At 56.4% G+C, this 16928-nt stretch overlaps 1 protein-coding gene across 2 annotated transcripts in view; it reads right to left on the bottom strand.

Moving 5' to 3' along the window:
- Nucleotides 1-1014: 1014 nt before the first annotated feature.
- PRAP1 (proline rich acidic protein 1) overlaps nt 1015-16928 on the bottom strand; it is a 26036-nt gene continuing 10122 nt past the window's right edge. The window contains exons 3-7 of one of the 2 annotated variants that reach the window (XM_008969304.3): nt 7949-8221; nt 3414-3480; nt 2133-2185; nt 1423-1556; nt 1015-1316 (exon numbers count right to left, since the gene is read on the bottom strand). In XM_008969304.3, coding sequence (XP_008967552.1) covers nt 1123-1316; nt 1423-1556; nt 2133-2185; nt 3414-3480; nt 7949-7956 — 456 coding nt within the window. In that variant the 5' untranslated portion in view covers nt 7957-8221 and the 3' untranslated portion in view covers nt 1015-1122. The remainder of the gene's footprint in view (nt 1317-1422; nt 1557-2132; nt 2186-3413; nt 3481-7948; nt 8222-16928) is intronic. The other variant, XM_055093523.2, reaches the window with a different exon arrangement.

Here is a 16928-nt window from a genome sequence, read left to right as displayed (position 1 = left end):
TGAGTGGCCACACGAGGGCTGAACACGGCAGGATGAGGGATGGGTGGCCTCTCTCCCTTGCTCCGTTCTGTCTTAGCTGCTGGAGCTGGCAAATGTGTGTGGCTCAGCCCTGGGCTTGGCACCAGGTGCTTCTCTCTCACCATAGGGACGAGACTGCCACGCAGGAACCCTGCCCACATTTGCATGTGCCCAGGACACATGCAGTGTGTGAGTGACTCCAGCAGCCTGGACCTGCGCTGCAGCATTGGGCCTGCTGGGCCAGGAGGGCAGGATGGGCACCCAGAGTGGGAGCTGCACAGAACGTCAGGAGGGCAGAAAGGCCATGTCCTGGGCCTGGGTCTGCCCCCCCTCCCCTGAGACCTGTGCACTCTCTACCTGAGCACATGCACGTCCGTTCAGCTGGGCCCTGAGCCCCAGGCACTCGGCCACCGTCCTCCCCGACCCTGTCTCAGGCTCCTGCTGTAAGGAGCCCAGGGTGGGTTCTGTTTCTCAGCTGAGACTGGTCCCAGGGTGCCCTCTGGTCCCATCCCCTAACTGCTGCCACACGCCTCACCATCCCGGTATACAAGGAGGAGGGCCTGCGGGTAGTGCAACCTTCTGGGAGCCAAGGGTCACCTGGGCCTTGTGCAGCCCTTGATTCTCCTAGGCAGGGCAGGCTGGGCCCCGGTCACTGGTCTTCCGGGGCATGTGGCCTCCCACCTGTTTGCAGGGGTTGATTGATTGATTGATTGATCGATTGAGATGGAGTCTTGCTCTGTCGCCCAGCCTGGAGTGCAATGGCGCGATCTCAGCTCAATGCAACCTCCGCCTCCCAGATTCAAGCGATTCTCCTGCCTCAGCCTCTCAAGTAGCTGGGATTACAGGCACCTGGCACCACACCCGGCTAATTTTTTGTATTTTTAGTAGAGACAGGGTTTCACCATGTTGCCCAGGCTGGTCTGGAACTCCTGATTTCAGGTGATCCGCCTGCCTCGGCCTCTAAAAGTGCTGGGATTACAGACGTGAGCCACCGCGCCCGGCCTGCTGGGGTTTATTTGTCTAGCTGGGGCAGGGTAGGGAGGGTCCCAGTCCCAACAGCCTGGGCCTTGGGACAGGGCGGGGGCAGTGATGGCCCCTGGAGCCCTACTGGGGGTGGTAGATGTGGTCTCGGTCTTCCTCCGGTCCCAGCAGCACCTGGTGATTTGGCATCACCCACAACCGGGGCCTCTCCTCGCCCCGGTCCTCCTCAGGTGGAGGGTGGTACAGGCTGTCATGGTCGGGCTCGGGACTCAGGACACGGCCCAGGGTGTCCTCGGTCTCCACCCAGGCCTTGGTGCCTAGGGACAAGCACATGAAGGTATAGTCTCAGTTTCTTTCCCGAGACCCTCGGTCTGTCCAAGTCAACCCCACGAGCGGACTCTGCTGCTGTGACCTTGTGCCCACCTGGAAGGATGGGGCCCCTGCCCTGACCTCGTGGCTTCTCCTCGGTGGTCAAGACTTTCGGCTTCTGGACAGGGAACAGCACCACCAGCTGGTCGTCCTTCTCCGGAGGCTCCACCACACGGGCGCCCCAGGCCCTGCTGGCACAGTTTGGTCAGGTCCACATGCAGGTGGGGGAGGTGGACAGAACCCCCCGCAGGAGGGTGCCCACCATCCCAGGGCAGCCACTCCAGCCCCACCACCAGCAGCCCCAGGACAAGCCTCTCTCTCAAGAGCCACAGAGATGAGTGGCCCCCAGTGCTCCCGGCCAGGCTTCCACACCACGTCCCTGGGCGGCTGCGTGGGGGGCAGTGGTCAGAGCCTTGGTTGAGCAGCGTCCCAAGGGCAAGGATGTGGGGAAACCTCAGGATCCAAGACTGAGCCGCCACAGCTACAGCCACCAGCCGTGGAGCACAAGCTGCCCTGGAGGCTGTGGGGAAGCTGAGTAGGGAGACGCCGTGGAGCCCCAAGCCCTCCGGCTGTGCTCTCTTCTCCCTGCATGGGGCGCTGTTGACAGATCCCCATGAGGCTGGAGTGCCCCCTCCTTCTGAAAGCTGCTGGACAGGGCTCCTCTCTGCATCTGCCCCGTGCTCTCCAGGTTCAGGAAGGGCCCAGCAGAACGGGCTGTAGCTTCAGGGAATGGGTGGTGGGGAGGTGGGGTTGGGGGGACTTACTTCTCTGGGTCCTGCTCTGAGGGCGGGTGTTTGACTTGCATCTTGATAGGGACCTGGGGGAGAGTCACAGGTGTGGGCTGGGCCACAGTCCACGCGGGTGGAGGACACCTGGGGAGAGGTTGCTCCGAGGCCCACCTGGGGCTGCAGGGGGTGGAGGTGGCTGCAGGGGGTGGAGGTGGCTGCAGGGGATGGAGGTGGCTGCAGGGGGTGGGGGCAGGGCCAGCTCAGCACAGCTCGAGCGTCTCTAGTGGGCGAGCCACTCTCGGGTGTTGGGATTGCAAGCCGGGAGTGAGGTTGCCGGCCTGTGCCCAGATGACCAGCTGGCCTGGAATTCTGGCCGGGTCTGGGGCAGCACAGGACTGGGATGTAACCTGGCACCGTATCCCTGACCTAGCACTCCCAACCCCGGCCGTCAATGCACTGGCTGTTTTCTGCAGTGACTGGTTGGGGCTGTGTCTGCACCACACCTTCCTGGCTGGTGCCGAGAGAAGGCAGTCAGCCGCTCTGAGCCCAGCTAACCTTAGTTGTCAGCTGCTCTGAGCCCAGCCATCCTGAGTGGGGCAAAGGACAGACAGGAGAGCAAAGCAGGTGACCCCAGGGGAGGACCAGTGGCTCCAGGGGAGGACCAGCACCGTGGGGGGCTGCGTCTCCCATGCTCCTGCGTCTCCAGTCAAGGAAGGCGTGGGCCTCCTTCCTCCCGATCCATCCCAGGTGTGTAAGACTGTGTGGCCTTGACATGGGCCAGGGAACAGGGCCCGTCCCCAGGCATAGTCCCGGCTGAGGACACCATTGTCAGCACAGACAGTGCAGCTGAGCCACTAGCACATGGAGTCACCTCTGGTCTTCAAGGCCCAGGTGAGTATCAAGGGGTGTCATCCGGGCCCTCCTCCACCTGGGTCACGTGGGTTCATCTGGGATCACCTGTTCCACTTGGGACCACGTGGGTGTCATCCGGGCCCACCTCCTCCACCTGGGGTCACATGGGCTCATCTGGACCCACCTCGTCCACCTGGGACCACGTGGGTGTCATCCGGCCCCACCTCCTCCACCTAGGACCACCTGGGTGTCTTGAGGCCTGTCCATCTGACCCCAGGGAAGGGAAGCCTGCCCCCTCCTCATGCCTGCACAGGCATCAAGAGTCATGAGCATACCCACGCCTCTCTCCCCTAAGCCAGCTTGGGGTTTGAAGCCAGAAGAGGGGCCCTTTGTCCACATCCCCTGCTGTAGGGGCAGAAGGTGACAACTGGAGTTGCTGCCCAGATGGGAGGGGCTCACACCTACCTTGGGTGCTGGGGCCGCACCTGCCTCCCACAGCAGCACAGCCACCAGGCTGGTGACCAGGAGGAGCCTGAGGGGGTGCCAGAGAGGGAAGTGTGAGGTAGGGGAAGGGGCCCCCCCTGAACTCCAGGCAGCACCCCGATGGGCAGCTGGGAGGCCTGGGCTGGGTTCCTCCTTGGGAGCGCAGGTAGTTTTACTGGACTCTGCTCACATGGGCCAAGACGCGCAGGCACAGAACAGGGAGAAGCCCCAGGCCCACCTGCCTCCCGCCCCCCTCAGGCCAGAGCCCACAGCCCCAGCCCCAGACTCTGCTCCTCACAGTCTGGGCGGACCCCACTGTGGCAGGCACTGGTGGTTGGCTCGGAAACTCCAGAGGTTCTGCCATGCCTCTGTGCCGCCCTCCACGTGGGGAAACACATGAACACACTTGCACACGGGTGTGGGTATGGGTGGGTATGGAGCAGCGGGGGCCCACAGCCCCACGCCCACAGAGCCCTGAGGCTGCACGCTGCTGCAGGCAGGGCACCTGCTGTGTCCCAGAGCTGCGGGGCCACGGCTGGGGGGCTCAGGGGTGAATGGCAGCACCATTAGGCAGGCAGGCAGGGTGTCAGGTCAGTTTGGACACGGGATGTGTGTGTTTGTGTATGTGGTGGGGGGTGTGCATATGTTGTCTGTGCACGTGTGTTTTGTGGGTGTGGACCATGTGCATGGTGGGTGTGCATGTATGCTGTGGGTGGTGTGTTCGGGTGTGTGTGCACTGTGTGCTTGAGTGTGTGTGGTGCATGTGTATGTTGTGTGTGGTGCGGAGTGAGTTTGGGGGTGCGTGTGCTGTGTGTGTATGTTATGTGTGTTTGTGTGTGTGGTGGATGTGTATGTTGTGTGTGGTGTGGAGTGTGTGGGCTTGGGTGTGTGTGTGTGCTGTGTGTGCGTGTATATGTTGGATGTGTATGTATGTTGTGTGTGGGGTGGAGCGTAAGGGTTTGGGGGTGGGTGTGTGCTGTGTGCATGCATGTGTGTGGTGTAGTGTAAGGGTTTGGGAGTGTGTGTGCACGCGCGCGTGTGGTGTGGTGTAGAGTGTGAGGGTTTGGGAGTGTGTGCGCACGTGTGTGGTGTAGAGTGTGAGGGTTTGGGAGTGTGTGTGCATGCGGGCGCGTGTGGTGTGGTGTAGAGTGTGAGGGTTTGGGTGTGTGTGCGTGCGCGTGTGGTGTGGTGTAGAGTGTGAGGGTTTGGGTGTGTGTGCACGCACGCATGTGGTGTGGTGTAAGGGTTTGGGAGTGTGTGTGCACGCGCGTGTGTGGTGTGTAGAGTGTGAGGGTTTGGGAGTGTGAGTGTGCGCGCATGTGGTGTGTAGAGTGTGAGGGTTTGGGTGTGTGTGTGCGCGCGTGTGGTGTGGTGTAGAGTGTGAGGGTTTGGGAGTGTGTGTGCGCGCGCGTGTGGTGTGTAGAGTGTGAGGGTTTGGGAGTGTGCGTGCGCGTGTGGTGTGTAGAGTGTGAGGGTTTGGGAGTGTGTGACTGCGCGTGTGGTGGTGTGTGGAGTGTGAGGGTTTGGGAGTGTGTGAGTGTGTGCGCGTGTGGTGTGTAGAGTGTGAGGGTTTGGGTGTGTGTGTGCGCGTGCATGTGGTGTGGTGTAGAGTGTGAGGGTTTGGGAGTGTGTCTGCGTGCGCGTGTGGTGTGGTGTAGAGTGTGAGGGTTTGGGAGTGTGTGAGTGCGCGTGTGGTGGTGTGTAGAGTGTGAGGGTTTGGGAGTGTGTGTGCGCATGCGTGTGGTGTGTAGAGTGTGAGGGTTTGGGAGTGTCTGTGCACACGCGTGTGGTGTGGTGTAGAGTGTGAGGGTTTGGGAGTGTGTGTGCGCGCGCGTGTGGTGTGTAGTGAGGGTTTGGGAGTGTGTGTGTGCATGCGTGTGTGGTGTGTAGAGTGAGGGTTTGGGAGTGTGTGTGTGTGCACGCATGTGTGGTGTGGTGTAGAGTGTGAGGGTTTGGGAGTGTGTGAGTGTGCGCGCGTGGTGTGTAGAGTGTGAGGGTTTGGGAGTGTGTGTGCGGGCGCATGTGGTGTGGTGTAGTGTGAGGGTTTGGGAGTGTGTGTGCGTGCGAGCGTGTGGTGTGGTGTAGAGTGTGAGGGTTTGGGAGTGTGTGTGTGTGCGGGCGTGTGGTGTGGAGTGTGAGGGTTTGGGAGTGTGTGAGTGTGCGTGCGTGTGGTGTGTAGAGTGTGAGGGTTTGGGAGTGTGTGTGCGCGCACGTGTGGTGTGTAGAGTGAAGGTTTGGGAGTGTGTGTGCATGCGCGTGTGGTGGTGTGTAGAGTGTGAGGGTTTGGGAGTGTCTGTGCATGCGCGTGTGGTGTGTAGTGTGAGGGTTTGGGAGTGTGTGTGTGCACGCGTGTGTGGTGTGGCGTAGAGTGTGAGGGTTCGGGAGTGTGTGTGTGCACGCGTGTGTGGTGTGGCGTAGAGTGTGAGGGTTCGGGCGTGTGTGTGTGTGCGCACGCGTGTGTGGTGTGGCGTAGAGTGTGAGGGTTCGGGAGTGTGTGTGTGTGCGCACGCGTGTGTGGTGTGGCGTAGAGTGTGAGGGTTCGGGAGTGTGTGTGTGCGCACGCGCGTGTGGCGTAGAGTGTGAGGGTTCGGGAGTGTGTGTGTGTGCGCGCGTGTGTGGTGTGGCGTAGAGTGTGAGGGTTCGGGAGTGTGTGTGTGTGCGTGCGTGTGTGGTGTGGTGTAGAGTGTGAGGGTTTGGGAGTGTGTGTGTGTGCACGCGTGTGTGGTGTGGCGTAGAGTGTGAGGGTTTGGGAGTGTGTGTGTGTGCACGCGTGTGTGGTGTGGTGTAGAGTGTGAGGGTTTGGGAGTGTGTGTGTGTGCACGCGTGTGTGGTGTGGTGCAGACTTGTCTCTTCAGGGCCCTGCGGGGGAGGCTTGCGTCTGTCAGGGTGGGGTGGTCTTGGGGTGGGGCGGGGCTCTGGGTCTGCACAGGGCTCAGCAGGGCTGCAGTCAAGGGTGACTGGGGCAGGCGCGGTGGTTCACACCCATAATCCCAGCACTTTGGGAGGCTGAGGTGGGCAGATCACCCGAGGTCAGGAGTTTGAGACCAGCCTGGCCAACATGGCAAAACTCCGTCTCTACTAAAAATATGAAACTGCCTGGGCACGGTGACTCACGCCTGTAATCCCAGCACTTTGGGAGGCTGAGGGAACAGATCACTTGAGGTTAGGCATTCGAAACCAGCCTGGCCAATATGGTGAAACCTTGTCTCTACTAAAAATACAAAAAAAAAAAAAAAAAAAAAAAAATTAGCCAGGCGTGGTGGCAGGTGCCTGTAATCCCAGCTACTTGGGAGGCTGAGGCAGGAGAATCGCTTGAACCTGGGAGGTGGAGGTTGCAAGAGCCAAGATGGCGCCACTGCAGTCCCTCCAGCCTGGGTGACAAAGCGAGACACTCTGTCTCAAAAAAAAAAAAAAAAAAAAAAAACGAAAAAAAAACTTAGCTGGGGGTGGCGGCACACACCTGTAATCGCAGCTACTCCTGCTGAGGCAGAAGAATCAGTGTCTGGGACACCCTGCAAGCCTGGATTGCAGCTCCACAGGGACCTTTGCCCGTTCTCTGGGTGACTCAGCCATGGTGAGAGGTTAAAGGGCAGGGGGGATGCCCCGGACAGCCCGGGGCCGGGGCCTGGTCTGGTCTGGTTCGGGGGCCCTGCTTCTCCTCAGGACCCCCAGCTGGTTCTGATGCTGGGCAGGGGCTCTTGTCCGGGCACTGGACCCCACTCCCACTGCCGTGCTGCCTGGGCCACCCCTGGTGCCCACCCCCCATGACACACAGCCTGGGGGCCTGGGATTCAGGTCACGGTAGCCCCTAGAAAGGTGGTCGGTGGTGACTGCCAAGCAGCCTGGCTGTGGGATCCCCGTGGGTCCCCTCTCCAGGCAAACGGCTCTGGGCACCAAAGGGTCCCCAAGCCACCCAGAAGCCACCTCTCTACAAGGGAGAAACACCAGGAGAGGAGGGGCAGGGAGGGCCCTGGCTTAGAGGAGGGGGAAGAGGAGGAGGGCACCTCCACAGGAGGGGGGAGAGGGGTCCCCCACACAAGGAGGGGGAAGACAGACACCCCCACAGAAGGAAGGCAGCCTCTGATTCCAGGGTCCAGCGGGAGCCCGGGTGCTTCCCTGAGCTCCAGATCACAGCTCCCAGGGTGACACCACCTCAGGGCAGCCCCTGGCTCCTGCGCCCCAGCCCCTCCCCTCCCCCAGCCCCCTTCCTTTTGGGCAGTCACAGGCCTGCTGGTTTCAGCCTGGCACCTCCCCCTTCCTTGTTCCGGGTGGGGGTCCCTGGGTGATTCTCCACCAGGCCAGGGGAACCAAGAGGCAAGTGCACTCGGGGCCACAGAGGAGGTAGAGCCTGGTGGCAGACCCCAGACCCTCAGAGGGCCCCTCCTTCTCCCTCCCACCCGCACACTCCCCTGAACCAGGCCCCCTGGAGCGCAGCACAGCTGGGCCCCCTCTGGCTAAGGGCCAGGCCTCCAGGTTTGGGTGGGGTGGGGATTGGGGCTCAGGGATGGTGGCATTACCTCCTCATGTCTGGGGTCCGCGTCTCTGTGTAGAGAGTGCTCAGGGAGCTGCAGTGGCTGATCCCAGTATCTGGCACCCGGCCCAGCTCCTCCTGCCCAGGCCCAGGCCAATTGGGGCTTTGTTGCTGCCGCTTGGGGCGTGTCAGGACAGAGGTCGGGGCCAGGGATCCCACCCTGGGTAGCTCAGGTGACTGGCTCTGCAGCCGCCCAGCCCACTCGGGCCTGGATCTGAGCGGGACACCCAGCTGCCTGCTCAGGGCCTGCCACACATGACTGAGGAAGAAATTTGCCTTTAAAAACCTGCTTGTTGACCGGGCGTGGTGGCTCACACCTGTAATCCCAGCACTTTGGGAGGCTGAGGCAGGTGGATTGCCTGAAGTCAGGAGATTGAGACCAGCCTGGCCAACATAGTGAAACCCCGTCTCTACTAAAAATAAAAAAAATTAAGTGGGCGTGGTGGTGGGCTCCTGTCATTCCAGCTACTCAGGAGGCTGAGGCAGGAGAATCGCTTGAACCTGGGAGGCGGAGGTTGCAGTGAGCCGAGATTGCGCCACTGCAGTCCAGCCTGGGCAACAAAGAGCGAAACTCAGTCAAAAAACAAAACAAAACAAAACAACACCAAAAAAAAAAAAAAAACCTGCTTGTAATGAAGGCTGAACCGTGCCCACAACCAAGGCAACTTGGAAGGGTGTCATGGGCGGCTGTCCCCAGCTCAGCTGAAGCACTTCCTTCCCCAGGTGGGTGTGACAAATCCCCCATCCAGCCCCAGCCCACCTGCCTGTCACACCTGCCCCTGCCCACCACCTGCGGCAGGGCGGGACCAGCTCAGCTCCACCACCGTGGAAACCTCACCCCCAACCCCACCACCTTCCCCACCCCTTCCAGGCACTCCCTCCAGTCCTTCCTTACTGGACACACCAGCCTGAGGAGTCTTGCACGCTGTGTGGCCAGGGCTCGCTCCACGGGGCCCAGTGCCCTCATTTCCTTTTTTATTTTATTTTTTTTTGAGACAGTCTCACTCTCTCACCCAGGCTGGAGTGCAGTGGCGCGATCTCGACTCACTGCAACCTCCGCCTCCCGGGTTCAAGTGATTCTCCCACCTCAGCCTCCTGAGTAGCTGGGACTACAGGTGTGCACCAACACGCCCAGCTAATTTTTGTATATTTAATAGAGACGAGGTTTCGCCATGTTGCCCAGGCTGGTCTCAAACTCCTGACCTAAGTGATCCGCCTGCCTCGGGCTCCCAAAGTGCTGGGATTACAGGCGTGAGGCACTGCGCCCGGCCCTGACCACCTTCTTTAGCCGTCCCTGGCACACCCTGTAAAACAAAAACACAATTCCAATCTCCGCCTGACCCCACCCGACTGATGGACCCTCCCTAGGCCCAGGGCATTCCACGGTTAACCTGAAAACTAGTTCAGGCCATAATGGGAAGTGGGGGTCAGACAGGCCTCATTGTACCCACCTCCTTTTGGAATTCAGGCAAAACTGACCAGCATTAACATTAAAACAGAGACCTTAAGACTAATACAACAGACTCTTTAAGTCTGACAAGAAATAGTCCCTTTTATTGATTCTATCTGCATATACTTGGTCTCCACAACAGCTTATCTTAACCCTGACTTTCCCTTCTATTGATTCCAGGTCTTTAGATAATAACTTAACTCTTTTGACCAATTGTCAATTGGAAAATTACTGAATCCACCAATGACCTGGACACCCACCGCCTTTCTGGACCAAACCCACGTACATCTCCCACATACTGAGTGATGTCTCGTGTCCCGAACATGTATCAAACCAGCTGCACCCCAACCCTCTCGGGCCACACATGTTCTCAGGATCTCCTGGGACGCCATCATGGGCCTTCCGTCACTCACATTTGGCTCAGAATCACTCTCCAAGTATTTTACAGGGTTTCACTCTTTTCCTCGACAACCCCCAGCGGGCAGCTACTGTTGGGGGCTCTGAGCCCGCCGGCCTGCAGGGTATGGTTCTCCCGAAGCTGCATGTTCAGACACAAGTGGAGGCCGTGCTTCCAAGGGGGTGGAGTGAGGGCCCTCAAGAAAGGCCAACTCAGGAATTTCCAATGTGACCCACAGCGTCTGAGCTATTGAGGAGTAGTGACCCGAAGAAGCCGCTGGGCTTGGGTGAGAACAGATGTTCCTCTGGCCTTCTTGCCTGGGGCTGCTCCTGAAACCACCTTTGCGAAAACCTGATAGTGAATCTGACCTAACCGACTCCACCTTGCTTCTAACCTCCAACCTGTCCTTGTTCATTCCTGGGTGTAGGTCGCACCAACTTTGGGAGGATCTTAGTTTATAGTTTAACGTTGAAACAAAGATGAAAACAGCCCCTTCCTGAACAAACCCCCTTCTTGCCTGGGGACCAGACTGCCTTTGTAAAACTAACAAATTAGTCACAAGATTAGAAATTATGGTTTAGGAAACTTCTAGTGGCTTGAGGTATCGGCCGGAGCGGCCGGGTGGCAGGAGGAACCGTTACGGGAACTGAAGTTGCCGATTAAGCCTGATCAAGATGCCAACCTCCCAAAAGCACCGAGACTTCAGGGCAGAGCCCATGGGGGAAAAGCTAGTGGGGAGCCTGGCCAGGATTGGTGAAGTCCTGGGCAAGAAGCTGGAGGAAAGGGGCTTTGACAAGGCCTATGTTGTCCTTGGCCAGTTTCTGGTGCTGAGGAAAGATGAAGACCTGTCCCGGGAATGGCCGAAGGACTCGTGGTGCCAACACCAAGCAGTCCCGGGACTTCGGGTGCCTTCGAGAGCATGCGATGCCTTCTTGTGATGCTCTCCGGGAAGCTCTCAATCCCCAGCCCTCACCCAGAGTTTGTAGCCGAGTCGGGACTCCTCCCCTGTCCTCTACAAAGGAGAAGATTGCTATTGTCATACTCACGTCTGGTGCACTCTGGGTCTTTTGGGAGTTTTCTCCCCTAACCATTTCAACTTTTTTGGACTCTCACTCTTGCATGTCTCCCCCTTCCTTTTTCACTTTCCCTGGTGACAGTTACCAGCTTTCCTGAATGGATTCCTGGCCCCGTCCCTCACCTCCACCCTCACTTTCAGTCCATTTGATACTATTTGGCTCCTTTTTTGGCAGAACAGTCACTGTCCTTGTAAAGTTTTTTAGATCAAGAAAGTCAGCGGCTTTCATGAAAAATAAAAAAGAAATTATGGTTTAGGAGTCAGGCAGGACCGGGCGCGGTGGCTCACGCCTGTAATCCCAGCACTTTGGGAGGCCGAGGCAGGCGGATCACGAGGTCAGGAGATCAAGACCATCCTGGCTAACATGGTGAAACCCCGTCTCTACTAAAAATACAAAAAATTAGCCGGACGTGGTTGCAGGCGCCTGTAGTCCCAGCTATTCGGGAGGCTGAGGCAGGAGAATGGCCTGAACCTGGGAGGCGGAGCTTGCAGTGAGCAGAGATCACGCCATTGCACTCCAGCCTGGGTGACAGAGCGAGACTCCGTCTAAAAAAAACAAAACAAAAAAAAAAGGAGTCAGGCAGCTGGAGGCCACAAGATTCTAAGCCTCCCCAATTATTCTTAGGGAAAACATCACTATTGTAAATCCTAAGATTGGTGCTTGAGACATTTTTCGGACTCTGAACTTGGTGGAACAGCTGGTGCCACCCAGATCCATGAACTGGCTCACCTGGTCTTGTGGCCCCCACTCAGGAAGTGACTCAGCACAAGAGGACAGATTCGACTCCCTGTGATTTCATCTGCAACCCAACCGATCAGCACTCCCTGCTTCCCAACCCCTACCCACCAAATTATCCTTTAAACTTTGAGTAGTGATAAAGCTCCAGCCTCCCGTTCAGCCGGCTCCGTGTGAATTAAACTTTCCGTGTTGCAGTTTCTCTCTGCCCTGATAAATCGGCTCTCTCTGGGCAGCAAGCAGAATGAGCCTGTTGGGCAGTTACACTCCCACCCACCCCTCAGTGGCCGAGTGGCTCCACGGGGGAGGCAGCAGAAGGCCAGTGGCTCAGGGAACTGGGGTCCCCAAGGGGATTATGAGCAGTGATTGGCAGGCCAGCCCGAACTTGAATGGGGAGATCAGGTCTGGAATGAGAAAGGCACAGGGAGCCTCCCCAGGTTCCCACACAGTCCCAGCTGACCTCCCCATCCCTCTGGCCCAACACAAGTCTGTGCATTCACACTGAGGAGACGGGAGACACCCGGTGGGAAGTAAAGGTCGGGCACCTTAAAAACTGCATCCACACAGAGCGTGGCCCCCAGCCCACCCTTGAGGCACCAGCAGAGTGGGTCCCGCAGCCTGAGCACAGCCTCCAACCACACAGCCCAGTGTGACTCAAGGAAGACAGGCTTAAAAAACTGGGCGGAGACACCAGGCCACGTGCTACAGGGGAAACAAAGTCCACAGATTTCAACAAAACAGCAACAACAACCCTTGGGAGAAAATATCAGAACTCAAAATGTTTGCAATATATTATCTAAAACATCTAGTCTTTAGTAAAATGAGACGAGGTCCCCAGGCTCGTCTCGAACTCCTGGGCTCAAGCAATCCTCCCACTCAGGCCTCCCAAAGTGCTGGGACCACAGGCATGAGCCACTGTGACTAGCCTGTTGTATATTTTAAATTAACAAAAAAGAGTGGAATTAGAATGTTAGCACAAAGAAATGATACATTCTTGGGGTTATGGATACCCCAATTATCCTGGTTTGATCATTACATATGGCATCCGTGTACCCCATGGATATATATACCTATTATGTACCCATAATAATTAAAACTTTTTAAAAATTAAAAATAAAGGGCCAGGTGCAGTGGCTCACGCCTGTAATTCCAGCGCTTTGGGAAGCTGAGGCGGGAGGATCACTCGAGGTCAGGAGTTCGAGACCACCCTGGCCAAAATAGCGAAACCCCGTTTCTACTAAGAATACAAAAATTAGCTGGGTGTGGTGGCAGGCGCCTATAGTCCCAGCTACTAGGGAGGCTGAGGCAAGAGAATCGCTTGAACCCGGGAGGCGGAGGTTGCAGTGAGATGAGACTGCACCACTGCACTCCAGCCTGGTTGACACAGTGAGACTCCATCTCAAAAAAATAATAATAAAACTAAAAAAAAGAAAGAAAAGGACTTATACCCAGAATATAAAAAGAACTCTTACAACTCAACAATAAAAAGACAAACAACCCAACTGAAAAATATTCAAAACATTTGCACAGACATTTCACCATAGATGATTTACAAATGGTGACTCCACCCTGAGAAGATGTTCAGCACCACTTGTCACTAGGGCGACGTGGACTCAAGCCACAGCTACACTCCTATAGGACGGTGTTATGGGCTGTGTCCCCTCTAAATTCATACATTGATGTCCTAACCCCTCAGAATATGACGATATTTGGAGATGGGTTTTTAAAGATGTAAGTAAGGTAAAGCAAGGTTATTAGGGTGGACCCTAATTCAACAGGACTGGTGTCCTTATAAGAAGAGATGAGAACACACAGATACGCCAAAGGGAAGACCATGTAAGGACACGGGGAGGTGTGGCCACCCACAAACCCAGGGAGCAGCCTCAGGAGGAGCCAACCCTGCCAACAGCTCCGTCTCAGACGTCAGCCTCCATCGCTGTGAGAACATGAATTTCCATTGTTGAAGCTGCCCAGTCTCTGGCAATTTGTTATGGCAGCCTCAGCTAAGACAGATGGCTAGTATAAAAAAGACAAAATCAAGGATCAAGAGTTGGTTGCTGGGCACGGTGGCTCACGCCTGTCATCCCAGCACTTTAGGAGGCCAAGGCGGGTTGAGACCATCCTGGCCAACATGGTGAAACCCCATCTTTACTAAAAATACAAAAATTAGCCAGGCATGGTGGCATGAGCCTATAGTCCCAGCTACTTGGGTGCCTGAGGCAGGAGAATCGTTTGAACCCGGGAGGTGGAGGTTGCAATGAGCCAAGATTGTGCCACTATACTCCAGCCTGGCCAGAGGGAGACTGTCTCAAAAAAAAAAAAAAATCAAGAGTTGGTGAGGATGTGGAGAAACTGGAACCCTCCTATACTGCTGGTGGGAATGTCACATGGTACGGCCACTTTGGAAAAACACATTTTAGCATTTTCTTTAAAAGTTAAATGTCAATTTCCATCAAATTTGGCAATTCCACTCTTCAGTAACTACCCAAGAGAAATAAAAGCACGCGTCCACCAAGGTTGGAATAAGAATGTTCACCACAACATTATAAACAGCTGACAAACTGGAAACAGTTCATATGGATGAATGGATGAAACCTGGAGAATCCATGGGTTAACAGCAATAATGGCCGGGCGTGGTGGCTCACGCCTGTAATCACAGCACTTTGGGAGGCCAAGGCAGGCGGATCACCTGAGGTCAGGAGTTTGAGACCAGCCTGGCCAATATGGTGAAACCCTGTCTCTACTAAAAATACAAAAATTAGCCAGGCGTGGTGGCACACGCCTATAATCTCAGCTACTCAGGAGGCTCAGGCAGGAGAATCGCTTGAACCCTGGAGGCAGAGGTTGTGGTGAGCCGAGAACGTGCCATTGCACTCCAGCCTGGGCAACAAGAGCAAAACTCCTCTTAAAAAAACAAAACTAAACTAAAACAAAACAGGTCGGGCGCAGTGGCTCACGCCTGTAATCTCAGCACTTTGGGAGGCCGAGGCAGGCGGATCACGAGGTCAGGCGATCGAGACCATCCTGGCTAACATGGTGAAACCCCGTCTCTACTAAAAATACAAAAAATAATTTAGCCGGGCTTGGTGGCGGGTGCCTGTAGTCCCAGCTACTCGGGAGGCTGAGGCAGGAGAATGGCGTGAACCCGGGAGGCGGGGCTTGCCGTGAGCCAAGATTGCGCCACTGCCCTCCAGCCTGGGCGACAGACCGAGACTCCGTCTCAAAAAAACAAAACAAAACAAAACAAAAGACAGCAGTAACAACGGGTTACCGTTCAGCGTGGATGAAACGCGGTAACAGAGGTAGCAACGTGTTACCGTTCAGCGTGGATGAAACGCGGCATGTCCATGAGTTAACAGCGGGAACACTGGGTTACGGTTTAGCAATGAAAACGAAGGCATCACCAACGCATGCTCCTGTCACTGCTGACCACCCACAGCTGGGAGCCGCACTCAGGCAAATGCCTATGGAGCGCCTTCTGTGTGCTGGGCACCATGCGGGCGCCAGGGCCATCCTCAGGGTGAGTGGGAGCCAAACCCAGCTGGGTCTGACCCAGCACAAAGGCGGAGGGGACGGGGGAGTCTGAGCATCCACCCAAGGTCCACCTGGAGACCCTGGGGGGCCCCAGACCAAGGAGCAGCCAGGGTTGAGCTGGCCAGGGCACCTGCCCCTGCACAGTGAGGCGGCGAGCGTGTGTGCGTGTGCGTGAGGGTTTGTATGTGTGAGATGTGTGTGTGTCACATGTGTATGTCAGGTGTGTGAGATGTGTGTAAGGTGTGCGGGTGTGTGATGTGTCTGTGAGTGCATGTCACGCGTGTGTCAGATATGTGAGTTGTGAGGTGTGCATGTCAGGTGTGTGTTATGAGGTGTCAGGTGTGTGTGAAGTATGAAATGTTTTGTGGTGTGTATATATGTGTGAGGTGTGTGTGAGGTGTGTGTGAGGGCTGTGTGTCAGGTGTGTGAGGTAAGTGAAATGTTTGCGTGATGTGTGTCAGGTGTGAGAGGTGTTTTGAGTGTGTCAGGTGTCTGCTGGGGTGACAGGTGTGTCTGAGTCAGGTGTGTCAGGTGTGTGTGAGGAATGTGTGCCACCTGTGTGGGAGGGTGCATGGGGTGCATGTGTCAGGAGTGTGTGTGCCTGAGGTGTGTAGGGGTGTGTGTGCATCTGGGATATATGTATGAAGGGAGTGTTTGGAGGTGTCTGGGGTGTGTGTCAGGGGTTTGTGTGTGGGGTTGTCAGTGTCTAGGGTGTGTGTCAAGAGTGTGTGGATCCAGGATGTGTCTAGGGTGTATGTGTGAAGGGTGTGTGTGCAGGTCAGGGATACGTGTGTCAGGTGTGCATCTGTGAAGTGTGTGAGTTGTATGTCAGGTGTGTGTGTCTGGAGTGTGTAAGGGATGTGTGTGTCGAGTATATGTCAGGCATGTGTGGCTGGTGTGTGCGTGAGGTGTGTGAGGGTGTATGTGCATGGGAGGTGCGTGTGTCGAGCATGTGTGTGTCTGGGGTGTGTGTGCCTGAGGTATGTGGAGTGTTTGTGTGAGGTGTATGTGTTAGGTGTGTGAGGGTGTGTGTTAGGTGTGTGAGGGTTGTGTCAGGTGTGTAGATCTGGGGGTGTGTGGTGCGTTTGTGAGGTGTGTTTCTGGGGTGTGTGTGTCTGATGCATGTGTGAGGTGTGCATGGGATGTGTGTGTGGGGGCTGTGTATCTGGTGTGTGTGTCAGGCATGTGTGTGAGGTGTGTGTGTCTGGGATGTGTGAGGTGTTTGGGGTGTGCATGTCAGGTGTGTCTGGTGTGTAAGCAGTATGTGGGGTGCATTTGTGAGGTGTGTTGGGGGGGTGTGGTGTGCATCCGGGGTATGAGTCCAGGGTGTGTCTATGTGTGTCGGGTGTGTATCATGTATGTGTCAGGTGTGTGGTGTGAGGTGTGTGTGGCATGTGTCTGGTGTGTCTGTGAGGTGTGTATGGGGGTGTGTCTAGTGTGTGTGTGTGAGGTGTGTGTCCAGTGTTTGGGATGTGTGTCTAGGGTGTTTTGGTGTGTGAGGTGTGTCTGGGGTGTGTGTCAGGTGTGGGTGTGTCAGGTCTGCAGGGGCTGTGTCTGGTGTGTGTGTGTTTGGTAGGTGTGTGTTTCCGCTGTGTCTAGGGTATATGTGAGGTGTGTTGGGTATGTGGTGTCCGATGTGAGGTATGTGTGTCTGGGGTGTTTGGGTGTATGTGTGGTTGTGTGTCTGGTGTTCGCGGTGTGTGTTTGGGTGTGTGGTGTGTGTGAAGCGTGTTTCCTGGGTGACTGGTGTCAGGTGTGTGTTGGGGCGTGTGTG

Source organism: Pan paniscus, chromosome 8, assembly GCF_029289425.2.
Source record: "Pan paniscus chromosome 8, NHGRI_mPanPan1-v2.0_pri, whole genome shotgun sequence".
NCBI lineage: Eukaryota > Metazoa > Chordata > Mammalia > Primates > Hominidae > Pan > Pan paniscus.
The sequence above is the reverse complement of the archived record's forward strand: the minus strand, read 5'-3'. Positions and strand labels throughout refer to the sequence as shown.